The following is a 27,362-nucleotide window of genomic DNA, read 5'->3' as shown; positions in this document are numbered from 1 at the left end:
TGGATTTTTTTGTGTGGAAATTCCATCCAGCATTTGAATGTTTTAACAGATCTTGTGGAGTTTCAGAGGAATGATTTGGGCATGTTTACTCCTGTCAAGACCATGAAAGCTAGGATTGCTCCACCAGGTCTTTTATCTATTGAAGAAATGATGGCTTGTGGGGACATAGGTGCCTATAATTGCAGTAGGGGACTATAACTTTTGTGCTGGTTTTCTGAAATGTTTTGCTGCTGTTGTTTCATGCTGATTGTGTGGGGAAACTGCTTTGTAGGAGAAAGAACTAAATGTCATGCAAGTGAAGTTGAGACGGATGTCAACAGTTTCACAACATGCTTGACATTAAGAGTATTATTTCTTAATGAAAGCACTGTTTCACAAATGTATATAGTTTTTGTGACTTATGACCCCTAGTCATTAGAAAATCCCACATCCTCCTATCTGATGAAACTTCGGGGCTGCTGGGGAAGCCATAGGGAACATATAAATATGCTGAATTTTCTGACATTTTATTGAGGCCTTTAAGTGTGAACTGCTCAGACAAGAGCAGTTGTATTAATGCATTGCTTTATATTTTCCTGATTCTTGACTCTGTCATCAACTAGTTACCCGTAACACCTTGTCTGAATCTTCTCATCCTTCTTTCATCAGACTTGATTATTTTCTGATCTTTCATCCATAAGAGACTCTATTTATAAATTATATAAATGTCTGTATCACCAGGTGTCTTTAAGATAAACAAAGCAAGTTGCTTGTATTAATTAGTAAACTGATGACTAGCCATTTCAAGAGGAAGGGAGTGTAATGCTTTTCCCAGTGTAGGATGGAAACTGTACCAGCTGTAAGCATCCAGTATTTAATGATCTGATAGAAGTTTCCACTTAGGCTCTGTGTGTGCTTGTGGAAGTAAGATGCCTGTGATTACACTGTTAGTTGTTTGCGTTCTTGGTTTGTTATAACTTTTAGAGGTCAAGCTGAGTTGGATCCAGGGGAATTGAGTTTATTTTGGTGTATTCGTAGCCTTAACAGTTTTCATTGGATGCAAGATCTCAGTGGGGACTGTGGTCTACAAAGGAATTTTTATCTGTGTGTTATTTAATGTAAACCTTCAGTGCAAGGAAGGATGTGCTCCTGTGCAGATGAAGTTGTTAGCAGGTGTGACTTGGCGAGTCTCAGCTGACCAGGCCAGAGATGTCCTCAAGAGGAGGACTCCCCATTAGTGTGCTGTAGACAGCGACCGGCTGTCTTCCCTAAGAGTTTTTTGATCAAGGTGTACGCCATTTCAAAGATCATGTCACTTACCGGTGCAATGCTGCAGTCTTTCATGTTACTATGGTAAAAACCATAAGCTTGACTGCACTTACTCTTACTGAAAGCTAAATAGCTAACCACAGTTTGGTTAGCTAACTAGATAAAAAAACCTTGTGGTTATGAATGCTTGTCCGAATGACTTTATCTTCCTGTACTTTGCTGATAGGTGGTTGTAAAGGCTTGTTCCACAGGGGTGATTTCAGAGCTGGGTATCATTGTTACTGGTAAGAGTATCAGTAATGGCATTGTCAGTGCCTGGGATTTGTGAGCTGGGTCAGGACTGAATTATCTGGAAACATGTAGCTTTTTTACTAGTTTTGTATAAGGTGGCAGACATGCTGGTGCTACTACGAAGAAAACAAGAAGCTCTGCATCTTCAGGTGTGCTTAAGTGACTGGAGAGCTACCCCTTCAGAGTCAGGAAGCTCTGGTTTATTCACACAAATTAAGTTAAAACAGTATTAAGTCAATAAAGTTGGTTAGGTGGTTTGTGTAACAAATGAAGCTTGCTCTGGACATGTGTATGTTGAGCACTACATGTTCTGTAGTCAGTTCATGGAAAAAAGCAGTGGCCTTGCATACAAGGTGTTTTCCTCTTCTTAATGTCACCCTTGAAGCAGTTTGGTTACCAGAAACTGTGATACTTACTGGTCTGTTCCTGACCATCGGTCCAGAGCAAAAACAACATTGCAGTAATGAAGACCAAGATACAAAGTTTTTAGCCTGTTGTCAGTTGAATGTGTGGCTAGAAACTCTGAAGGACTCTGCCTTGACCTCAGCAGAATTAAAAAACAAACAAACAAACAAACAAAAACGTTGTGCAGGTTATGAACTGGAGAGACATGTAGCAGGTCCATGGTGTTAGCTGAAGTTTCGGAGAGCTCTGGGGGAAGACATGAGCTCGGTTTAGTCCCATGTAGCATGAGCTGACAACTTAGCATTGACAAAGATGTCAGACTGAGACTGTTGTTTGAACACAGTGAGACAGATCCTTCGCAGACACAGATTTGAGTAGTCAGTGCAGTGATGGGAACTGAACTTGTTTTACAGATGGGATTGCTGAGACAAGATACTGAGGAAAGAGAGACCTGAGAATAGAGAGAATGTTGATGAAGAATGAAGAGCCACGATGAGAACAATAAGAAAAGATTAGTAAGTAAATAAGAGTAGTCAGATTAGTAAATTACTAGGAGTATGAGTGTCCCATCCTATTGCAAGAGTAGGAGGATTGTCTGAGATGGAAGATTGAGGATGAATTATTTTCATTGGAGTGTGTGGGCTGAAAATTTAGCTGGTGGGAGATTATGTGATTGGAATAAACTGCTCCAATAACACTAGAGATGAAAAATAAATGGTTTAAGAGACACAATGTTTTTTTCCAACCATTTTGATGGTAGGTGAAAAAACAGAAGCATCTTTTTGCTGTAAAGAATTAAAGCAATTGAAGGCAAGAAGGGAAGTATCGGGGAAATATCTGGGCTATGGGCAGTTGGACAGGGTGATGGGATTAAGGGGCATCTATCACAGAAGAACAAATGCTTATCTTTGCCCTATGTACCTTGCAGACCTTCCCATCCTAAAGTTCTCTATCAGATGGTGATAAATTTTTCCCTCTTGATAGGAACTAAGGCTGTGAAAGCTTAAGGAATGGAGCAGTGGCTAGGTGTGACTGGAATATAACTCAAAATTCAACTTTCTTCAACAGAAGTATTTAATGGAAGAGCTGGAAGAAGGATGCAGTTCTGGCAAATGTGGAAAGACAAGGAAAAGAGCTAGAGCTGGAGATTATTTTATTATGACAGAGAAGGCCAAGGAGTTCAAGGCAGTGGGAACTGCTACTGTATCAGTGAAAAGCATAGGAGAAGAAGGCTAAGGGTGAACCAATGTCCAATGTTATGGCCTTTCTACCACTTCCAAACAATCACATCAAGATTTGAGCAGCTTATGTCTCATGGTGTAAGACAAGAGAGCTAGGAAAAAGTTTTTTGAAGTGGTGCACACTGAAAGAGCAAATAAAGGGAGGGACTTTTTATGCTGGGGGAGAGAATGAGCAAAGAAAAACACGAAGCTGAGGAAACAATAGGATATATGAAAATTAAACTTGCTGGAAATATCTGTACGATATTACGTAGTTCCTACCTTCCAAGACTGTAGGAAGATGTCAGATTTTTATTTTTTTTTTTAATTCTTAGAGCTTCACTATAGCTCTCTCATGGGTTGCTAGTGAATTAGAACAGTGACTTCTTTAGATTAAGCAGATCTGTGCTACCCACTGCCTTTTTGTGGCAAGGCATTCTCCGTACCACGTACAAGCAGACAATGTCTATGCAGACTCTTTTCCTCCTACACAAATGCTGAGGGTATCTTGCTTGTTTTATGCTTGAAGGGGAGACTTGTTCTGTGGCTTGGACTCAAAACAATAGATTTTATGATTTTTATTTTCTACTTCATTAGTTGGAAAAAAAATACTTAAAGCACAGAAGCTCTGAGTTAATTTCATTGAATTGCTAGGAAGGAGCCTTTGTACGTTCCAAATAAATGTTTGGTAATTGTTTTACAAAAGAATATTTCTTGGCCCGTAGTCAGAGTACATACAAGAGGAAGGAAGCTCTGATACAACCTCTTGATTAAAATCCCCCTCCCTTAGGGTGCTGTTGCTCTTCTACTTGTTTGAAATGAGAACAATGATGACAGGGGGGTTTGAGAGATCAGGGATAACCTGATGCGATTGAGGAGGTAGTGAGTTTGAGAAGTGAACAGTGTGGACTTTGAATGGCAAAATGAATGAATGGTGGTTTTGTCTGGTTTTGGCTATTGTAATTAAACTGGAATGCTTACTTCTCTCATCCCTGCAGTGCCTGCTCACTCATTCCATATCCCCTGGGTATATGCTCTGCCTTCCCCTGGCTTGCCATGCTGGTTGGGTAAGAGACAGCGGATCCTCCCAAGCCACGCACATAGGGATTGTCAGATGTACGCAGGTGGCCAGTGTGTTGTCATCTCTTTTATTGTTCATCCATTTCATTGACTCCAAAGCTTGCAGGCAGTCTGTATTGCAGGGCCAGCTGCCATTACCTGCTGTGTTTGTGGCACTTTGCTGCAGCCAGTCAGCTGGGGTTGCCTAATAGAATCCATAGTCTTGGAGCAAGGGAGGAAGACAAGAAGTGGCACGGCTTACGTTAACTCTGCTTTCTTGAGGAATGAGGCTTAAAGTTGCCTATGTAAAAGCTGATTTCTAAAATTCTCTGCAGAGCATGGGCTTTGCTTGATTTCAAGTTCCAATAAAATAACCTTGTTTATGACAAATCTACACCTTAGGATGGTCGTATGACTTGAAAGACGCTGACTAACGTTGGAAGGCTCCTGAGCTGGTAGCTCTCACTGGCTAAAAGCATAAACTGCATGATTTAAGGACTAACATAGGTGGATTTTTCTCATTTATTTAGTGTTTGGTTGTAGTTTTTTTGGTTTTCAGTTTGAATAATCTAGCTCTGAAATTAGGCAAAGTTGAGAAATAAATCAGCTAAGATACTGAAGAAGCAGGAAGGCTTGCTTTCCTCCTCTAATCAAAGAGGAAGACTGCTGAATTTAAGGTACTGTAGGCCAGAAACATAAAATTGTGTGATCAGAAGCAGATTACTAGTACCATCTCTGTACTGAAAACCGTGATTTAATAAAAATTAAAACTTAAGATTCAAGTTACCAGGTGCACATGTCACATGCGCACCCACCCACAGTGATTTTACAAGATTTTTGCTTTCACATGGATGATACCCAAATGCTGAAAGACATTATTTTGTGGTGTCACAAGATCACACTTTGTTTCTTAACATAAACTAGTGTACAGATGTATCTTTGCTTAAATCTGGATAGGGATAGTGTCCTTGCAGTTTAAAAGGTGTCAGATGAGGAATATGTTCTACAAGTTTTCAAAATCATGCTGAATTTCACTTACTCTGTAAGAAAACTACCATTACAAGCACAATATTAACCTTGATTACTTGGAATCTGGGGGGATGGTTGTGTTCTACTTGCAGTTTTGACCAGAAAAAGCCTCACAGTAGAAAAAAATTAGACTACTGTCATGCTTCTGAACTGTAGCTGAGTTTTTATTTGTGAGGTCTTGCACATTAAGACCATGAAGTATGACAGAGAGCAGAAGCAGATGGGGTAGCTGAGAGACAGAGAGGTTGACTCATCAGCTTTCTGGAGGTGAGCTTTTGTTCTACCTACAGCTGAGAAAAACTAGAGATGGGAAACAAGATGTCAGCTGGGTCCAATATTTTAGTTCCTCCAGTGGGGCTTATTTATTACAATGTTTGCTGGCAGCTACTAGGAAAGAGTTTTAAACTCATCATTTGCACCATAGAATTGACTTCCAGAAGCTGTTATAGAGGAAACATCTGTGGATGGAAAACATCCTATAACAGATAATACAAGGAAGCAGAATTGAACTGGCCTCCACTGTATTTGTTTGTATTGCAGGTATAATGCAATGTCAGTGCACACACTTGATGTAGGAGTTGTTGATGTCTTCTCTTTTGCCCTTACAAGCAATGTGATATGAACAGTGACCATTGCAACTTCCTGATTCTTGAAACAGCACTGATGCCGTTTGTTCTCCTTCTTTCTTCTCTTTACCTTTCCCATACAGTCAGAGTATCAGCAGTAGAGGTCAACACACCGGAGGAGATATTTGTGGAGAATGGGACAGACGCAAAGCTTCCATGCACATTTACATCTGTTGAAGTGATCAGCAGCGCAGCATCTGTTTCTTGGAGTTTTCAACCAGAGGGAGCTGCAACTCGTATCTCAGTAAGGAATGGCTGTAGGGGAGCAAACCTGGGAGGGAAGGCTGTGATAAGTGTGAAGAGATCTAGTTGGCTCCAAGGAGCAAAGAAATATGAACTGAAGCCTCCTTCTATGTGTCTTGTCTTCATCACTGTGATTTTAGGGAGGCTTTTTTAGAGTTGTTTAAAAGTATCTCCATATGCCAGATCTCTGCAAAGGCTGGAGTGTGCAGCAGCTGTAAAAATGTACTAGTACTTTGTTAGGCAGAGGAGAGAGGTGTTGATGTGGTAGCAGTATGTATGAAGTAGATGAGCATCTAGGAATTTTATCCTAATTTCTGTATCCTCTTGTGCTTGAAATGAGCTGTGGAGCTGTGCACTGAATGACAGCAGTCACAGAATTTAATGACCACTATGGCAGTGTTACATTGTGTGTTGTATATGTTGCTTATTTTCTACTTATGTACTCTATAGCCTCTACTTGAAAGGGTTTAGAATAACACCAGTCTCATAATAGAGATTTGGTTTCAGAATGGAATTGAATTGCTCAAATCAATAAGCAGTTACATCCTCATATTTTAGTTATTTGACAAGTAAAAAGTCAGACTAGCAAACAACTTAAGCTAATAATAATTGCAAGCGCTCCTTTCCTGTATATAGAACCCAAGTGTGCTCATATCCTTTGAGTGTAAACCTTCAAAGACATGGCTTTGGTAGGCTGTGAGCTGTCTTCCTTTGTCACGTAAGCTGTGCACATCTGAGTCTGAGCTCTCGGACACTTCTGCTTCCCTCTTATTCCTTGCCCTGAGGGAGAATTTAGAGGAAGCAGAACAAAGAACTCTGGGTCAGCAGGAAAGATGAGGGGACAGCAGGTTGCTCAGCCTGTTAGTGTTTGTCTCCTTCCCTTTGCTGCAGACATGAGATCATTTGAACTGTAGGAGCCCTTCAGTGCTCAGAACAGAGATGATCCATAACAGCGTCTGAGCATCTTGCTCAATATATAGAGCTCTGAAGAATCAGCTTCTGAACTCAGTGAATAAATATTTAGTTTTGTAAAGGGAACTCGTCTCTTGGGGAAGCCAAAGCAATATTTGGGCAAAAGCTTAAGGAAGTAGGGCATATTTCCTGCCAGTGTTGAACAGGATGGGTGAAAAGAAGCCATCTGCTTGTATGTTTTCCGCTTCCCATAGAAATACCCATTATATATCCTGTTTTTGCCTTTCCCTTTGAGTATCACTGTCCAAACCCCTTAGGAATACAACTTCAGGACAAAATGTTGTTGGTTTGTTTTGGTTTTGTTTTTTTTTTAATTTTTTTTGAAGTGAAGTCAATTTAGACATTCTACCTGTATGTAGTTATCAGTACAACTGAGAGGAAAAGTGAATTATACTTGAACAAAAGTGACCCAGCATAATCCAATGTTAATTTCTTGTTTCTTCTGAGGGGTTAGAGGAGGAATAGAGGGAAGATTTTTTTTATTATTTTTTTTTTTTTTTGGTAACAAACCCAGGTCAAGTCCATTACGTGGCTTGCTGGGCATTAATTTGAAAGGTCAGTCTCAGGATCAGCCTATATCTGAATTAAGTCTGTGTCTCCTGAAAAGGATGGTCCTTTGCCTGTTTAGAATCGGCACTGGCAATCTTGTAGCCATGTGGGGAGGCTGATGACTGAAAGCTTCCTCTGCTTGTCCCCTTCCCTCTCGACATGCCCAATTATAGATATATTTCTGTGTGAATGAAACATCTGATGACAGAAGAGTTTCAAAATTGGCTTAAACCAGTCTAAACCTGTTGTCTCATCTTCAATCACTTAATCATAGCCTTGGAGTGGCTTGCATCACTTGGCTTGTGTTTCAGGACATATTTTACTTGGTGATTTCTTCTTCCCCAGATGAGGACACCTAGAGAGCTGAAGAATCTCTCTCTTGCCTTCTAGAATTCCAGTCAGATGACTCCCCCTGTGCACAGGGGTGTAGTAGTGCAGTGCCTCTGTGCTGAATGTTATAATCCAGCTGGAAATGCTGCAGAGTGAGGCAGATTTCCTCCAAAATGTTGACAGATGACTGTGTGCTAGCCGACTTCCTACCAGATAAGATAGTTTATTGGATTTATGGTAGCCTGTAAACAACAAATAAGTGTCAGATTGACTGCAGCACAGCAGATGGTTGTGTGCATACCTGATGCAGATAAGATTTGTGCTGTCAAATGATCAGGCCTAATACTCAAGAGTGTGGGTCTGATAGAGAAGATGTTGGAATGGCAAGCCTCAGATCAAGGGTAGGAAGAGGAAAAGAGATGGGAAATGACTGGAATAGAAAGAGGAATGGCTTATAGCCTGTCAGTGCTGCGATAGAGAGACTGCTTTGCAAAGAAAGCTGTAGAAAGAGGAAGCTGGAATAGTGTCTTAAATGCTTGTAACCATGTTCTGAAGACTGAACTGAAGAGAGTTTGGGTTGTTTCTTTGTTAAGTTTGTTTTCCTGTCTTTCAGAGTGTGAAATTAAGAATGAGTGTGCTTCTTTAATATAGTCTTATTCCCTTTTCTTAGGGTTATGGGCAGTGTCCAGACATCCCATATATTTGAAAGCAGAGTTGTCCCATAGAGATCTTTGCACTTTTACTACTAAAATTCCAGTTTTGGTCAGGTATAATGAAGAAGTATGCAGTTTCTCCTCAGACTGTTCTAAACAAGTTAATTCTTTGAGGATTTTTTATCATGTCTAGGGAGTCCAGGGCCAGAGTGCAACTTAGTTACCTAAAAACTGGGAAACAGTTATATTTAGTCAGTGTGTAGATTTCCAGGAAACAGTTAGGTGTGCTATAAATTGCTCATGGGATTTTTTTGGGAGTGGAGGAAAGGAGAGTATTGCATGTTAATTTAGCTGTGCAAGTAACACAGCAAAACACAAGATAGCAACTTGGTACCCCTTTCCTACTAGAATGCAGAAGGCGTCCTGTGCCTGAAGGACAGATGACAGTGATCCAGAATTGTTCTGTCCTTTTAATTATTCCAAGTTACCAACCATTTTTTCTTTCCCCCACCTCCTTGTCTGCAAAACCCTGTGTCTCCAAAACCAGGAAGAAACCCCAAAGCAATCCAACCACAAAACAAAACCAACAGAAGACCTAAACTTGCTGTCTGTTGTGGTAGCATGATTGAAGTATAAGCCATAGCATGGTTATGTAATCAAGAGGCAACAAGCTGGGCTAAAGTGGTGAGGCAGGAGAAAAAAAATATCAAATACTAGCTGTGTGTAATACAGTGGATTCTGGGAGAATGCTGTAATAATGAGAGCAACATGGTAGCTCTGTAATCTCTAATTGGATTGTTCTTATATCCTCTTTCCCTTGACTACAGTTTTTCTATTACTTTAATGGAAAGCCATATCCTGGAAAGGACATACCATTTAAAGACAGGATCACGTGGGCTGGAGATCTTAACAAGAAAGATGCTTCTATCAGTATATCAAACATGCAGTTCCGGGACAACGGCACTTACATTTGCGATGTCAAGAACCCACCCGATATTGTTGTCAAACCAGGAGAAATCCGAGTTAGAGTTGTGGAGAAAGGTATTCACCCTATATGATTTTTTTTACTTTCCTTCCTCCCTTCAGTCCCTCCTCCCCCTCCTGAGTCTAGATCACTTTTCTCGAGGGTGGGGCAATAGCCCAGATGGAACAATTGTCTTATTAATTTTCTTCTTCCAGGTCCTAATAATCCAAGTGATATTCTGTCAGCTGTTTAAAAAACTGAATGTCATAGTCTTTTTCTGCATACCCACTAATTTCTGTGCTTCTAACAAGTATTAGCAAAAGACAATGGAAGCCTTGATGAAAACCCATCTTCTCATTTCCAAGTCCTATGTTTTGTTTTTATTTTCTGTATTATGTTACATCAAGGGTTAGGATGACTTTTGGAATGTGTGGAGCAAGGAGAGAAAGTAGCAGACTTATTTTTGGAACCTATCTGGGATGTGTACTGGAGAACAAAACTAATAGTCTGGCCTGAACACATACTGACAGACAGTGAAATGCTACTGTCTTCTGTGTGAAGGTGTTTGTGTTGGATGTGCTTTCAGTCTCTTTCCACGGATATTCTTGCAGTATCCCTGGTGAACCTTATAAACTGCAAGGGCTGCCTTGCAGTGACTTGCAGTCACATAAAGCTTCTGATTAGCATTTTGTAACAATGATGACAGTTCTAGAGCACTTATATTCTGTGTGTCAATTTGACTCTTTAATTCCCTTGACAGTCCAAAACATTTTATTGTTCTAGCTAAGCTGGAGGGCAGCTGAAGTGTGACTGTTCCTACAAATAAATGGTTCTTGCAGTGATCGGATTTCCAAATTTATATTTAATAAGGACAAGAATAAATGTTGCATTTGTAAATGGCAGTGCTGATACAGCTATTCCATTAGAATTTAATATTTTAGGGAAGATACCTGTGTAACAATGATAGTGCTGCTCTAACAAGTGTGTAGCCCTGCTGATGAGATCATTCTATATACTTGTGTAGGCAGGGTGTATATCTAACCTTCCTCTTCGCAGAGCTGTTTGGTGGGACCTGATGGGGTCCATTCATGGGTCCTGAGGGATCTGGTGGATGCAGTTGCTAAGTCCCCGTCCATCATATTTGAGAGGTCATGGCAGTCTGGTGAGGTTCCCACTGATTGGAAAAAAGGGAACATAGCCCCTATTTTTAAAAAGGGAAAAAGGAAGACCCAGGGAACTACAGACCAGTCAGTCTCACCTCTGTGCCTGGCAAGATCATGGAGCAGATCCTCCAGGAAAATCTGCTAAGGCATATGGAAAATAAGGAGGTGATTGGTGACACCCAACATGGCTTCACTAAGGGCAAATCCTGCCTGGCCAATTTGGTGGCTTTCTGTGACAAGGCTACAGAGATGGTGGATGGTGCCAGAGCAACTGATGTCATCTACCTGGATTTGTGCAAAGCATTTGATACTGTCCCAGGTGACATCCCTGTCTCCAAACTGACAAGGCATGGATTTGACAGATGGACCACTGAGTGGATGAGAAATTGGCTGACCACCCAGAGAGTTGTGGTCAATGATTCAGTGTCTAAGTGGAGACCAGTGATGACTGTTGTTCCTCAGGGGTCAGTTTTGGGACCAGTGCTGTTTAACATCTTTGTTGGAGACATGGATAGTGGGATTGGGTGATACCAAGCTGTGTGGTGTGGTTGACACCCAAGAAGGAAGGGATGCCATCTAGAGGGACCTTGACAGGCTGGAGAGGTGGGCCAGTGCCAACCCCATGAAGTTCAACAAGGCCAAGTGCAAGGTCCTGCACCTGGGTTGGCACAACCCCAGGCACAGGCTGGGGGAAGAATGGGTGGAGAGCAGTCCTGAGGAGAAGGACTTGGGGGTGGTAGTTGATGAGAAGCTCAACATGAGCCGCCAGTGTGTGCTCACAGCCCGGAGAGCCAACTGCATCCTGGGGTGCATCAAAAGAAGTGTGGCCAGCAGGGCCAGGAAGGGGATTCTGCCCCTCTATGCTGCTCTGGTCAGACCCCACCTGGAGCACTGTGAACAGCTCTGGAGCCCTCAGCACAGGAAAGACATGGAGCTGTTGGAGAGGGTCCAGAGAAGGGCCAAGAAGGTGATCAAAAGGCTGGAGCACCTCTGCTATGAAGACAGGCTGAGAGAGTTGAGGATGTTCAGCCTGGAGAAGAGAAGGCTCAAGGAAGACCTTATAGCAGGCTTCCAGTACCTGAAGGGGGCTACAAGAAAGCTGGGGAGGGGCTTTTCACCAGAGAGGGCAGTGATAGGACAAGGGTAACAGTTTTGAACTGGAAGAGGGCAGATGTAGGTTAGATATTAGGAATAAATTATTCACCATGAGGGTAGTAAGGTTCTGGAAAAGGTTGTCCTGGGAGGTTGTAGAAGCCCCCTCCCTGTAGGTATTCAAGGCCAGGTTGGATGAGGCTTTGTGCAGCCTGGTCTTGTGTGAAGTGTCCCTGCTTATAGTAGGGAGGTTGGAACCTGATGATCTTCAAGGTCCCTTCCAACCTTAACCATTCTATGGCCTTCAGAGATTCCACTATAGCTTAGAACTTTGTTTCTTGGAAGTCTGGAATCTATATAAAATAGGGTCTGTTTATTTTCTTACAATGTATTGATAGTCTCTATGAAGAAGAAGTAAAGGAACTGCTGGTTTGGCAAAGTCAGGCTGTCTTGGCAAAGCCTCTTCAGATTTTAATCCAGGTTAGGTGAAGGAAGACTGTCTCCAGCACACTAATTCAGCTGATATTTTTCAACAGACTTGTATGCCGGCTTCCCCATAGGTGGAGCATCTGGACCAGCATCTCATGGTTTCGCAAGGGAACCCTGTATTTCACAATGCTTCTCATCATCAGAACAATCTGCAACAATTGTCTACAATTTCTTAGGAAGACTTTGGAAACGGGTTTTCAAGCAGTAGCTGTAATGCCGTCTTGCATTCTGACTTTATCTGCAAGTACTGCTCTTATAGTAGGTTGTAACTCGCCCTGAATTGAGCTGGAGAAATGTTTTCAATTGAAATAAGTCCATGTTGACTCTTGTGCATTTTTAATTTTTTTTTACTATGTATACATTTAATTGTTCTGAATTGTATCTGTAGTATTGTAAACTGTTCAAAGCCACATACATATTTTACGCATTTAAATGACCTCATAGATGCTTGGTTACCCATAGATTTTGGATTAAACATTTAACGAGATCCGGGTTGGCTTAGTTGTTTAAAATTGCCAAGCCAGGCTGATTCATTGCAGTATCTACATAGAGTTTGCACAAACAGCTCCATCAACTCCATAGGACGAATCCCACTGGCACGGATGAGAAGCAAGACTGTTCTTTCACTAGTGCCCCTGAATCTCGAAAAGACTACCCTTCAAAGCCTAAATAACAGAAATTCGTAAGGAATTCCAAGCCCTTACATTAGGCTGCCCCTACTTGTAATAGGCAGCTACGTAACATTGTGTTGAGGACAGCTTTTTTTTTTTGTGGAGGTAGTCCGTCTTTGAACTCTCTGAGGGGGAAAATTTGAATTGTCATATGAAAATCTTTATACTTAGGAGCAACATAAAACTTCTGTTTCCTGCCTTTTTAATAAAACTGATACTAACGTACTTCCAGCTAAAATTGAAGTTGCTTTGAATTATGGTGATACTTAGTGAAAAGCATTATTTGAAGGGCTGGATTTGTGGCTTGTATTAAGCTATTAACTTAAACATTAGCTTTCAGAGCTGGTATTTGGTCATGTAGCTGGAACTGTCTGTTAGAATGAAGTCATTAGCTGCTCTGCAAGTACTCATGAGGAATTCATGTAACTCTGGAATGCTGAAAAATGTAGGAAAAACTGGAGGGAGACCTTCAGCTGAACTATGTGGTTGTAAAATTGTGTGAGTTTTTCCATAACCTGTTGGACCACGTTCTGGGAGACAATAAAGCCAGATTCTAGTTTCGCATACAAACAGTTGCACTTTTTTGTATGGTCTTAAAAACCTCTGTCAAAAAACATAACTGCTGTGCTTTACTGAAATTCAACCACCCAAAAAACTGCACCTGACTGAAAGAATTCAATTACAAAATTATCAGATTAGGTGGTGCCAAATTTTGAATATCACCCTTTCAGCAGACACTCTGAACTGTACTTTTCAGTTGCTGCTTACTTTTTTGCTCTGAAAAAGTGTGTGCCTATGTCTTTCTTCCGTACAAGGCAACAGGTGATCTGCTAACAGAAATGTATGTCTGTTTTGATGCTTTTGCAGACAGTTATTCCTACACTTGAGGTGTAAAAGCACAGAAACTAGGAAACTTGTAGAGAAAGTTGGGATTGTTCAGCCTGGAGAAGTGGAGGCTCCAGGGAGACCTTCCAATACCTGAAGAGGAGCTACAGGAAAGCTGGGGAGGGACTTTACAAGGGCATGTAGGGATAGAATGACACTAAGTGCCACATCCAGCCTTTCCTTGAACACATCCAGGGATGGTGCCTCCACCACTTCCCTGGGAAGTCCATTCCAATGTCTAATCACCCTCTCTGTAAGGAAGTACTTCCTAATATCCAACCTAAACTTCCCCTGGAGCAGCTTGAGGCCATGCCCTCTTGTCTTGTTGCTAGTTGCCTGGAAAAAGAGCCCAGCCCCCACCTGACTACAACCTCCCTTCAGGTAGTTGAAGAGAGTGATAAGGTCCCCCCTGAGTCTCCTCCAGGCTAAACAGCTCCAGCTCCCTCAGCCTATCCCTATAAGACTTTCCCTCTAGTCCTTTCACCAGCCTTGTTGCTCTCCTCTGGACCTGCTCCAGCACCTCAATACCCTTCTTTCAGTGAGGGGCCCAGAACTGCACACAGTACTTGAGATGAGGCCTCACCAGTGCTGAATACAGGGGGAGAATTACATCCCTGCTCCTGCTGGCCACACTATTCGTGATACAAGCCAGGATGCCATTGGCCTTCTGGGCCACCTGGGCACACTGCTGGTTCATGTTCAACCAGTACGAGGTCCCTCTCTGCTGGGCTGCTCTCCAGCCCCTCTTCCCCAGCCTGTAGCTCTGCCTGGGGTTATTGTGGCCAAAGTGCAGGACCCTGCACTTGGTCTTGTTGAATTTCATGCCATTGGCCTCGGCTCATTGACCCATCTTGTCCAGGTCTTCCTGCAGCTTCTTCCTACCCTCCGGCAGATCAAGACTCACCCCCAGCTTGGTGCAATCTGCAAACTTACTGAGGGTGGGCTCAATCCCCACATCCAGGTTGTCAATAAAGATGTTGAGTAGGACTGGGCCCAGTACTGATCCCTGGGGGACACTGCTGGTCACCAGACCCAGCTGGATGCAGCTCCATTCACCATCACTCTCTGGGCCTGGTCACCCAACCAGTTTTTAACCCAGTGAAGGGTGCACCTGTCCAAGCTGTGGATTGCTGGCTTCTCCAGGAGGATGCTGTGGGAGACTGTGTCAAAGGCCTTGCTGAAGCTGAGGTAGACCACATCCACAGCCTTCTCCTCATCCACTAGGCAGGTCATTCAGTCATAGAAGGAGACGAGATTAGTCAGGCAGGACCTTCCTTTCCTAAACCCATGTTGGCTGGACCTGATCCGCTGGTTGTCTTCTACATGCTGCTTGATGGCACTCAGGATGATCTGCTCCACAATCTTGCCAGGCACCGAGGTCAGGCTGACAGGCCTATAGCTCCCTGGATCCTCCTTCCAGCCCTTCTTGTGGATGGGTGTCACACTGGCCAACCTCCAGTCATCTGGGACCTCCCTAGGCAGCCAGGACTGGTGATAAATGATTGAGAGTGGCTTAGCCAGTTTATCCACCATCTCCCTCAGCACCCTACGATGAATCCCATCCAGACCCATGGACTTTTTGGGATCTAAGTGGCACAGCAGGTCCCTAACTACATCCTCCTTGATTACAGGAGAGGGATTCTGCTCCCGATCCCTGTCTATAAACTTAGGAGCCCAGTTGCCCTGAGGGTAGCTATTCTTTTTGTTAAAGACTGAGGCAAAGAAGGTGTTAAGCACCTCAGCCTTTTCCTTGTCCTCCATTACTAAGTTCCTCCCCTCATCTAGTAAGGAGTGAAGATTTTCCCTGACTCTCCTTTTGTTATTGTATTTATAAAAGCATTTTTATTATCCTTTACAGAGATGGCTAGTTTAAGTTCTAGCTGAGCTTTTGCATCTCTAATTCTCTTTCTACATGCCTTTACAATATCCTTGAATACTTTCTGATTCACCTCCCCCTTTTTCCAAAGTTGATACACTCCTTTTTTATTTCTGAGTTTTCGTAATAGTTCCTTGCCCAGCCAGGCCGGTCTTCTTCCCTGCTGGCTCCTTTTTCAGCATGTAGGGACAGCCTGCTGCTGTGCCTTCATCATTCTTAAAGTAAGCCCAGCCTTCCTGGGCTCCTTTGTTTTTGAGGGCTATTTCCCAAGGGACTCTCCCAACCAGCGTCCTGAAGAGACCAAAGTCAGCCCTCTGGAAGTCCAAGGTAGAGGTTTTGGTGACAACCTTCCTAACTTCACCACATATTGAAAATTCTATCATATCATGGTCGCTGTGCCCAAGACAACCCCCAACCACTGCATCTTCCACCAGTACTTCCCTGTTCATAAATAGTAGGTCCAGCATGGCACTACCCCTGGTAGGTTCACTTACCAGCTGTAGCAGGAAGTTGTCTTCCTTACATTCCAGAAACCCCCTGGATTGCCCCCTTTCTGCTTTGTTGTACTTACAGCAAACATCTAGTAAGTTGAATCCCCCACAAGAACAAGGACCAGTGACTGCGAGACATCTCCGAGTTGAAAGAATGTCTCATCAGTCTCTATCCTGGTCGGGTGGTCTCTAGCAGACTCCCACTAGGATATCAGCCTCACTGGCCTTTCCTTTTATCCTTACCCATAAACATTCTGCCTTGGTGTGTCTAGCATTGAATTCTAGGCAGTCAAAGCACTCCTTAAAAAATAACGCCATCCCACCACCTCTCTTGCCTTGCGTGTCCCTTCTAAAGAGCCTGTAGCCATCCATTGCAGCACTCCAACCATGCCACTCATCCCACCACGTTTCCATTATGGCAGTTATATCATGGTCTCCCTGGTGCACAACAGCTTCTAGCTCCTCCTGTTTATTTCCCATGCTACAGTCATTGGCATATATGCACTTGAGCCATGGTGCAGATATCCCAACAACTTGCATGGTTAATGAGCCCTGTGGTTTTGTTGCTACATTTACCCCATTTCCCACCTCAAGTGGGATGGCAGACTGGCAGCCATCCTTAGGCTGATCTCTGGTGAGCCTGGTTTCATCCCCATCCCCCTTCACACCTAGTTTAAAGCCCTTTCAGTGAGCTCTGCTAACTCGTGCTCCAGGATCCTTCTCCCCCTCCGGGTTAGGCTTCCCCCACCTGTTGCCATGCCTGGTGTCCTAGAGGTCCATCCATGATCAAAAAAGCCAAAGTCCTGTTGGCTGCACCAGTCCCAAAGTCAGGAGTTAATCTTCTGGCTCTTCCCATTTATCAATCCCTGCTACTGGTAGGATAGAGAACACCACCCGGGCTCCCAATCCCCTAACCAGCCATCCCAGGGCCCTGAAGTCTCTCTTCATTGCCTCTAGACTTCTGGTAGCTACCTCATCACTGCCTACTTGGAATAAGAGCAATGGTCTGATCAGTGAAATATCTAGAGATCAGGTAGCCCTTCTGAAAGTCAGTGAAGTGAAAATGAACAGTACTAAATGTAAACCTTGTTTTTGTAGGATGATATCCCTTCTTCAGGATGCTGTGTTGTGTTGCTTCCTTCTAGAATAGTATGTCAAAATGGGCTTAGTCTACAGACTGCAGTCATGCTGGGAATGCTTTTTATAAGGATAGTCTGTGGTCCTTGCTGGAATAAGTTCAGCAAAGGGCAATTAAGATGATTAAGGGACTGGACCACCTTTCTTAGGAAGAGCAGCTGAGAGAGCTGGGGTTGTCTAGACTGCAAAAGTGAAGAAAGGCTCAGGGGAGTCCTCTAACCAAGTATTTATGTAAATTACTAGGATCTAAAGATCGTATCACAGAATGGTTGGTGTTGGAAGGGATCTCTGAAGATCATCTCGTCCAACCCCTCTGTCACAATCTGCGACCTTTTTTATTTCCTTTTTGGAGTGATTTTACCTTATCAGGATCTGCCGAGAGGTCCGCACGCAGCGCTCGCCTCTCACAGAGGAGCTGTGAACTTCGGCACTGACTTATAGGGTGAGACGCTCGTCCAGTGCTCACTAATGCTTCTAATAAAAGCAGCCCATTCCCAATTAGAATTTACAAACACACAGTTTATTGAGGTGAGAAATAAAACAATTTGGTACAAAACACTGGTAGCTACAGGCCTCCAAATAGACTCTGAATAGACTCTGTGCTGCTGATCACAACACTCTGAGCTCTGCCATTCAGGCAGTTCTGGATCCACTCCATTTGTCTAACCCACACTTCCTAAGCTTATCTATGAGGATGTTATGGGAGACAGCGTCAAAAGCCTTGTTGAAGTTGAGATAGACAACATCCGCTGCTCTCCCCTCTGTGAAGACTGAACCAGGCTCTTCACTGATGCCCAGCAGCAGGACAAGAGACAATGGGTGTGAACTGAAACACAGGAAATTCTGTCTGAACTTAAGAAAACACCATTTTATTGTGGGTGGACTCCAGAAGAGGTCGCCCAAAGAGGTTATGGAGTTTCCCATCCTTGGAGACAGTAAAAAAAGAACTGGACAGAGTATTGAGCAAGCTGTGTTAGCTTACCCTGCTTGAGCAGTGGGGTGGGACTAGACAATCTCAGGACATCCATTCCAACCTCAACAATTCTGTGATGATCAGATGCAGGTATTTGAGAAATATTTTCTATAGAAGATGTTCTACCTGTTGGATCTTATGCTGATTCACTTGTGTTTGGTGCAAGTAGCTAGTGTAGCACAGAGTCTTTTACGAAACTCTCTGGTCTAAGATGTTCCTTGCATTAAACTTTATGTGGAGGGTGGGGCAGGTCTTAATTCTTACTTGGAAAAGCTGTAATGGTAGTCTGAGTATTCTCTATCTTGTAAGTCTTTTGGACTCATTCTCTGGTCGGCTTTTATTTCTGCCTGCTCTTTTTTGGTCTCTCCCCCAAAATTGTATTTGAAAAATGTGAGTAAAGCAATACTGTGTCCCTGTAAGTGCATTTTTAATATCGTACAATGATCCTTGCGTAAGAAGGGAAAGAATGACTATAACAATGTGCAGAGATGTGTGTTGAGACACCAGTATAATGCATAAAGACCCTTAAGAGTGATAATGGGTAGCACCTAGGCTGTGTGCTGCATGCTACCCAGAGAACACCCAGCCTTCAGCACTCCGAGTTGGTTAGCAATGCCTTGCCTTCCAGTCTGCTTTCAAGTGTTCTTGCCTTTTCCTCTTGACCTTGCTGGGAGCCGCCAGATGGATGCAACTTTTTTTTTTCCCCCTCAGATAAAAAATGAGGCAAGGTTGTCCTCATTGTCACTTGTGTTCTCTGACGTGTAAAAATTACTGGTTCAATATAAACTCTCTTCTTGAGGATGGTGACATTAAGAACGCTCTTGGTCTGTGCTCTGTTCATGTTATGCTGCTGGCTGACTGCTATCACTACCACGTAGGCTGCATGTTATAGTTCCTGGATATTCCACTAGTGCCTTCTGCTCTAAGTGAATCCAAGGTCAAGAACATTTGTGGTTTGCACATCTGATAATCAGGGAATGCAGAAGAGTTGAATGTTTTCTCCCTTCTCTCCCCAGACAGCCTGCCTGCGTTCCCCATTGCCATGGTGGCAGGGATAGTCATCGGTACGGTGACAGGTCTCTCACCGCTCATCTCTATTGTCGTGTGTCTTGTCATCAGAAAGAACAACTCTAAAAAACGATACTCTGGGTAAGAGATCTCCCTCCTCACCTGTGGATGATGTGAGGAACAGCTGCAGGATCAGAGGGTGGGCTTAGAGGGGGGTAGGAGTTGTTTCAGCCAAGCCTTAGCAACAATGGCAAAGAGATAGGGTATGGCCATGTGGAAGACTGGTCATCTGCCTATAATAATTATCTTTGTGCTGTGCTTGAAGAGACCTACTGACCATGAGTTGCTCCTGAAACCACTTAGTGCTGGAGCTGATCCCTAGCCACAAGTGTGTATGACCCACAAATGTTTAATGCAAGATCCCCTGTTCTCCTTCCCTGCCCTCCAGCCCTGCTTCCTCCTAGCATCCCCTATGCCAAAGGAAAAGTGCCACATGTGCACTTTTAAGGAATGTTCTCTGTTGAGGTTAAGACTGAATTTTTAAGTTTCTACTGTCTGTCTCCTGAGTCTGGAGTACACTTGCCAAAACCCCAAATCACCACACTTCAAAGTAAGGAAGAAGTAGCCACTCTGCATCCATTCTCATTCACTATCTGTTTTTTGTTAACTTTTACCATCCCTGCAAGGCTTTCAGTGTTAGGAGGGTAACTCCAAAGTGAAGCACAGATCTCTGCATGGGCGTATGAAAAAGCAACAAGAACTAACAAAGGCAGACTTGAGTTCAGTGGTGATGGAGCTTGGTGCTTGTGGGAGAGGCATTTCCTTTTTTCTCCTCTCTAATTAGCCGGTAATTTGCTTCTATAAAAACAAGAACAAAAATTATGTATGTAGTCTTAGAAACAAACTCCAAGCTTTCAACTTTATTCTGTTCTTTCCCCAACAAATATTCCTGCTTCCTGCAGGTCCTTTGGGTTGCCTGTGGGGTAAAAGAAAACAACTCCAAAAATAAGCTTGTAGGGATTCTAAATTAAACTTTACCCTGTCCTTTTCCCAGTTGGAGAGCTTAGAGAAAAAGTGAGTTGGCTGATACCCAGTGGTAAGGCTAAATACAGCAAAGGTGGCTGCGTGTGCTCAGAATTGTGTGGAAAGCCCGGTTTTCCCTTTCTGCATGTGTCCTTCCCCTAAGAACTGGAGAAGAAGCGTGCAGCATCCTGCACCAGCAGTGTGAGTGAGGTGGTCCGCTTGCCTTGCTTCCCAGTGACCTGCTCTCCAGTGTCTTCCTGCTGGTCCTGAGCCTGGAGCAGTAGTTCATGCACTGTAATTTCTGGTAGTAGATTTAACTACTCTCTCGGGAAAGTAATCTCTGAAGTTTAAATACTGCTTTCACTGACTGTGCCAGCTCTGCATGCTGTGTGAAGAGAAACCAAGTTTGTTGTGACTCCCTCCAAACTTACGGACTGTCTTCTACATGATGCTAACCCAGTGTGTAGTGGTGGTGAGATGCACTTACTCTTAGATAACCTTTCTGCCTTGAAGTGAGGTGGGCTGGGGCACTGCGCGGCATCTGGAACCCTGCATGGCCACAGTCTGTTTGTGCTCTGACTTTGGTGTTTTTTTGTTTTGTTTTTTCTTTCTGCCTTGGTGTGCTGGGATCGGATCCTGCTTACCTTCCTCTCCTTACAGAGATCCTGATATAGACGCCAGATTGGGAATGTAACAGGGCTGGGTCTTCTCTTCCAGTCCCACTAGACACCATGGTAACTAATCAAGTTGGTGGTTGCTGTTAATACCTCTGTGTATGTGTACACGTTTCCTTTTGCTTTGCTGACTCACCAGCTAGCTCTCTACTAACATAACTTCACTATAATTTGTGCTGGAATCTGTTGGTGAAGGGATGATGCATTTCACTGGGCGCTTGGGTTTCATTGTCTTATGTCTAACTGGGGTGGGATTGCTGCTTATCCCAGGTAGTGTCCCTCCATCTCTTCCAGCAGTGAACTTGCCAGTGCATTAACTATAGCACAGGACATTCAGAGCCCTTTCTGTGTCAAAATAGAAGTAAATTCCCTGTAAGTGTTCCCCTGGCTCAGGTAGCTTAAGTGTTTGAAAACTTGCAGTGATCTAAGCACATTAATTGCTTAAACCTGAATTATGACTGTTAGATAGTGTAGATATGAGGAATTTTGTGAATAAAGCAAACAATTCATTATTACTTAATTTTGGCAACAGAAGGACTGCTTTGTCCGTTTGAGACAATAGAAACCCCTTGCTGTGATGGCTGGGGGCAGTATTTTTATTTTTTTACTTACTGCTGCATGTATGAAGAGCTAAGTCTTCTGTGATTAGACTTACCAAAGGATAAAAAATTACTGCCCTGTGAGGAGGTGGTCTGCTTAATGTCACTGTCTTTGTTTCTGTACTTGCTTTGTACACTGTCTGTCTTACAAAGATTGGGATAAAAGGATGCACAGTGGTCAGAGGGTTGTGGTAGGAAAGGGAACTCCTGTGTCTGTTGTCAGGAGGTGGCTTGTTTTCTTTCCTGGGTTCTTGGGAATGAGCAGGTAGACCTAGCATTTGGGCACCCATTACTGCATTGTCCAGAAGCTACTTGTGTAAAGTTTAAGGGCATTTGCTCATATACTTAGCTCTGTGGTGTTCATCTCTCTGTCTTGTTTTCTTTTCAGTCCTGCTTTAAGCAGATGAAAGAAGCAGAGAGTGGAAACTGGCAGCCTTCTTTTAGGAGTGTTTGGTCTCACCACAAGAGTTTTCTTGTTGGAAAAACTAGATTTGCCTGATTACATATGTCAGAGCACATAGCATATATGTCACATGTGGCTCTAGAAGTAATTGCTCTAGAGGCTAATGTCCGTTGTGAGGGGGCAGAATTATTTTAAGGTCATAGCCTAACCAAAAGCAAGGGAACTAATGTGGAATTTGGTATGAAGTACCTTTCTGGTAAGAAGACCTGGTGGCTATTGCAAGTGTTCGCTCTAACTGTAGCGCTGTAGCACCACAATAGCACTTGCCTCAGTGACTAGGACTATTTATCTTATAGTTAGAAGATAATTGCTATTTACCACTGTTAAATGAGTCTTCACAGACGCCTCAGTGAAGAGAACACATGGTTTTAGACAGGCGGGGTTGAATGGGAATATCCAGGGAACAGGGGTTTTGGAGGAGCTGCTATCCTATATTAATAGTTGCTCCATCATGCTGCTTACCAATAAGACAGATAAATGTCTGGGGAGAGATGGAGAATTATATGTGTTTATTTCAGAATCCATTATGTTCATTTTACTTTGGCATAATCTGCCACATTCATCTTGCCATCACTCGCTTTTTGTTTTTGTTTTTGTTTTTTTTTGTGTGCCTCTTGAACATTGTCGTGCAAACTCTGCTCTGCCACCTCGTCAGCTGCAGTACATCTGAGAGCTTGATGTCACCGGTTAAGCAGGCTCCACAGAAGTCACCCTCCGACACAGAGGGTCTGGTAAACACCGTGCCCGCCAGATCACACCAGGTAAACTGTTTCCTGCTGCTTCCCAAAGCAGGATCCTCCCAGAATGTGGGAGAGGTGGTATAAAGGCAGGGTGGGAGCCATGAATTAGGTACTGTCTGTTAAGGTGATGGGGACTGGGGGGTAAAAGTGTCTGCTCCAAACAAGGGATGGGCAGTAAGCTGAGACTGGTGAACTCCTCCATAGAATGCTTAGTGCAGTTAAAAGAATTACATCTTGATACTAGTTGAAATGGAGCTTTATGCCCTTTTTGTACTAATGTATAAAATATATAATGTTCTGATCTTGTGCGTTAACATACGTAAGGGGCAGTGAAGTGTGAGGATGAGACTCTGGCAAGGATGAGGAGTGGGCAGTGGGGTAGCTGTTCAGTGTAGAAACATTATGTGCTAGGTGTGCAGTCACCCCATAAACCTGCCTAATCTGTTATGGGATGGTATCGGGGAAGAATTTTACTTACTCTCTTATTGCCATGAAGGTGCATGCTCTGTGGCATGTACTTCCTTCACAAGGAAATGAGCCAGCACAATGCAAACACTGACCAGTGATGATCAGTTTGAAGATGAGTCTTGCTGCTGAGAGCTCTCCTCTCCTGAGCCACCCATCTTCTGTGGGCTTGAAATTCCCAAGCTTTGTCTTGTTCTTGCTGCTGTTAACAAAGTTCTGCTGATTTCAAAGGAAGAAGGTGGCTCTTACCCAGACTTGACATCCCATGGGAAATTAGTCAGAGGGGAGAGAGTGTAAGTCAAACAGGGATTCTATGCAAGATATTATTACCTATTTACAGTGTACAGGATTTCTGTATTTGTAAGCTGTTTCTACTTGATTTATGTCTCCCCAGCAATTTTCCTGTGGAGGTATGAATCCTCAGGGAGTTTAAGTCCAAAACGTAGTTTTTCTAAATTGGTCAAAGCTTCTAGCAAGTGGCTGCAGAGCAGTGTGTGAACTGAGGCATTTCTAAATCAGAGTTGATACCTGGTTTCTTAATTTCTGCTGACAAAATAATGGAGATCTGTGTTAATGTGTTAAAACTACAGGAGAAAAATACAGTGCTAACAATGAGCTGGATGAAGTCGAAGTCCCTACTCTGTTGGTTTTCCAGTCTGGTTTGGAAATACATCTTGTTCTTGTGAGGTGCAGTATTTCTAGAGTTGTAGCACAAAGGCCTTCAAAGCTACCTGCTGACTTCAGAGAACTGTATTCTCTGAGCATAAAGGCAATAGACTCAAGTTACAAGATTTATAAATAGTTCAGATTTTGACTGCAGGGGGTCTAGTAGCAGCAGGCTACCCATAAGGAATTGATAAAGACTGTCTTTTCTAGTTCATGGGAGGAGCTTCTAGAGTGGGCAAATGACACAGGTGATTCCTCACCTCCCCTCCCCGCAAAAAGAAAAAAGGAAAAAAAGAAAGAAAAATAAGGAAGAAAAAAAAAGCTTATGTGTGGGATGAGTGCTGTAATGGCTGAGTCAACTTCCCTAGGTCAAAAGACTGAGATGTTTTATTTAATTACTGTCATGGTACTAAGCGGTACAGGCAAGTGCCCCGACAGCTACATGGAGGAAGAGTTTTGCTGTTCTGCACTTACACCTTGAAAGCAAAAATACTTTTATCTTTTCTGTAATGTTTTGGTGTGAAAACATGAAGTGTCCTCACCCTTCCATGTCTCCAGTGTTCTGGAGTATTGGAAGAATTGAAAGTCTCGGTGTATTGGAAGAAAATTGTCAGAGTAAATCAGAACTTTGTAAAGATCAGAATCCATGTGCTTTTGCCATCCTGTAGTCACTCTAGTCTGTTTATTCCTTGACAGAGTCCTCCAGGGTCTTCCCACAGGTAAATTCCTAAAGGAAAACTCGAAGTGTGAACACTCCTGACCTCAGAGGAAAATAGGGGAAATGGCCTTAGTTTTGTTCAGTTTTAGGTTAGTTTTTTAGGGTTTTTTATCACTTTTGTCAGGCAAAGAGAGCTTTGTCTGGATTTTCTTTTCTTGGCAAACATTTGTAGCAGCAAGTGGTTCCTCTAGTTTCTCCCCCATCTTTACAGAACAGCAAGTAAACATATTTACTTTTCCTTAAAAAGATCTACTGTAAAATCAGGGTAGATCAGACTTCAAACAGATGATTTAAATTAGTGAGAAAACTGAATTTCAGTTGATCACACTTACATTTTCAACTTCTAGCCGTTTTTTTTTAAGGTGTTATCAACATGCAAATAAGCATATTTGAAATCTAGCATCACATATAAATAAAACCGGGTATTTCGCGGTAATCATTAAATTAGTTGTAGTATTCAGAATAAGCTTTTGAACTGTTGTGTAGGTGAAATGCAGATATTTAGATTCCTAGCAATTCCTGGGAGCAGTTGCAGGCTGCTTGCTGATTCAGGCACACTTTTGTGTCTTGGATTGCCCAGCTATTTTAGGCTGAACAGTAGAGGTCTGTGGGCTTCCTTGCAGCCTCTTATATGGTGGGATGTGTAGGAAATGACTGAATGCTTTGTGCTTTACTGGTGGTGAAGAACTGTGAATACAAATACACAGCCCCTGCCTCTGCAAGTTAAAAACAGCTCCCTCTCAGAGTAGCATTTAAATTAGATTTATTAAATTAAGTTTATTATTTTTTTATTTATATATAATTTTAAGAACCAGTGATTCAGTCTTTGCCCACATCACTTCTCAGCTGAAAGGGCACTTGATCCTGCACTTCTTTTGTGTTTTGGGTGCAAGCTTAGTAAGTGTGGACCTTGCTTTTTGGAGTGCCCCAGAGTGCTGAAAGTATGTATATCTGATTTTGTAAATGTTCAGCTCGTTGAATTTACTCAAATTCTTTTCATATTGTCTTCCTTCTCAGCAGGTATGTTCTGCCCTGTCAAATTTGTATTTGGCATTTCTTCTCTATGCCATCATTCCATAGTGACTTGTATTCTATCATGACTGTTCTTTGGATGAGTGAGAAAAACATTTCCATTGGAGGCAAGAACTTTATGTGTTTTCTAGAGGAATGCCTGTGTTTATCTAGTACTCTGGGTTGCAGCAGGGAAACTGGAGGGCAGGGGTGTGTTGTCCCAAGACATGTTAACTCCAAGATGCTGTCATTTGGCTTTGTTCTTTGCAAGTAGCTGATCATTCATTTTTGGGCAGGCTGAAAGACCACTGATCTTGAAGTGTAACTTCTACAGAAATGCATTTATAATATACAGAGTGGTATGGTATAGAGCTCCTAAGAGAGTAGATCTGTCAGTGTAGAAGTGGGGAGCACTAAAGCTACATTAACTTAAGTGCAGAACTCTGGCTTTGCTCTTTCTGGTTGTAGACATAAACAAGTTCTGTTTGAGTTCTGTTCCAGGCTTTGACATGGACCTTGGGACCCTGGGAAGGAGCAGTTCATGGTGCCAGGATTCTTGACTGAAATTTCAGATAAATTTCCTGGAGCTTATACATGTGGTAGTTGCAACATCTTTCAGAACCTGAAAAATTTGAAATTACTGTAGATCACTGTTAGACCATGATGGGTCTAACTTTGTAATTCTTTTTTCTTTGCTATAATTCACAATTTGTGACTCTGCTGACAAACCTTTAGCAAGATATTGATACACCTGCTACTCTTTTCCCTTCAGTTCTGCATGGAAAAATCAGAAGACTTAAGGAAATGCTGGGTTTTATATGGCAGAGCTGGTTGCTCTTCTGGTTTTGAAGAGTCAGGATGAGCTTATTTGGGATTAGCTGGAAGTTCTGAATTGTTTAGACTGTTTTGAAGCTTTTGCTTTTGGAAGAAGAGTCTTTACAAAGATTCAGATCACTAGAGGTACCAAGTATAGGAGAAAAAAAATGCCCTAGTGCTGATTAGAATCAGCTAGAAAATCAGTTGGCAGCAAATCAAATAGGTGGAGTATTATAATAAATCCTTGGTCCTCCTTTTCTCTGTGTTAGTTAATCTACCACCTATTTAGATGACAGTGAACATATTGAGACGATAGTTTTGGGTTGTCTCAGACCAGTCAGTCTCTCTACCACCACCTAATATGCTGGTTGCAGCAGAATAACTATGTTTAACCTGGCAAGAAATTAAAACAGTGATAAGATAACTGATCCTTAGTGAACTCGTGTGGTAGAAAATTGACATGTAAGAATTACTTTAACAAAATTTGAAATGTCATAGTAAGTACTTAATGTAGTTGTAGATTAATTTTTTCTTTAACTGATGGGATGTGCTTTTGAGCTGAACTTACCATACCTTTGATGTGTGGCTTGAGGCAGATGAGACTTCCAAAATTGCTTACAAATAAACCTTAGTCTCACTTAGTCCTGAAGTTTGTATAGTCACTGCACTTTAACTGGAGTTAGTGGTGTAATCCTGATATAATGTTGGAGAGCAGAACAACGTGAGAGCCAATAGCGGAAAAAAAAAAAAAAAAAAGGTGCCTCTAATGGGACTGTAAGTCTAGAATTTTCTAAGACATCACTGTCTTTTTTC

At 42.7% G+C, this 27,362-nt stretch overlaps 1 protein-coding gene across 5 annotated transcripts in view; it reads left to right on the top strand.

Moving 5' to 3' along the window:
- MPZL1 (myelin protein zero like 1) overlaps positions 1–27,362 on the top strand; it is a 42,618-nt gene that overhangs the window by 8,458 nt on the left and 6,798 nt on the right. Inside the window, exons 2-6 of one of the 5 annotated variants that reach the window (XM_051644157.1) lie at positions 5,962–6,122; positions 9,453–9,666; positions 19,383–19,515; positions 20,429–20,448; positions 21,058–21,126. In XM_051644157.1, coding sequence (XP_051500117.1) covers positions 5,962–6,122; positions 9,453–9,666; positions 19,383–19,515; positions 20,429–20,441 — 521 coding nt within the window. In that variant the 3' untranslated portion in view covers positions 20,442–20,448; positions 21,058–21,126. Of the gene's footprint in view, positions 1–5,961; positions 6,123–9,452; positions 9,667–19,382; positions 19,516–20,428; positions 21,016–21,057; positions 21,132–22,788; positions 22,895–27,362 lie in introns of those variants that run through there. The other 4 variants (XM_051644153.1, XM_051644154.1, XM_051644156.1 and 1 more) reach the window with 4 other exon arrangements.

This window comes from Apus apus, chromosome 1 (assembly GCF_020740795.1).
Source record: "Apus apus isolate bApuApu2 chromosome 1, bApuApu2.pri.cur, whole genome shotgun sequence".
Lineage (NCBI taxonomy): Eukaryota > Metazoa > Chordata > Aves > Apodiformes > Apodidae > Apus > Apus apus.
Note: the sequence above shows the minus strand (reverse complement) of the source record. Positions and strands in the feature narration are given on the sequence as shown.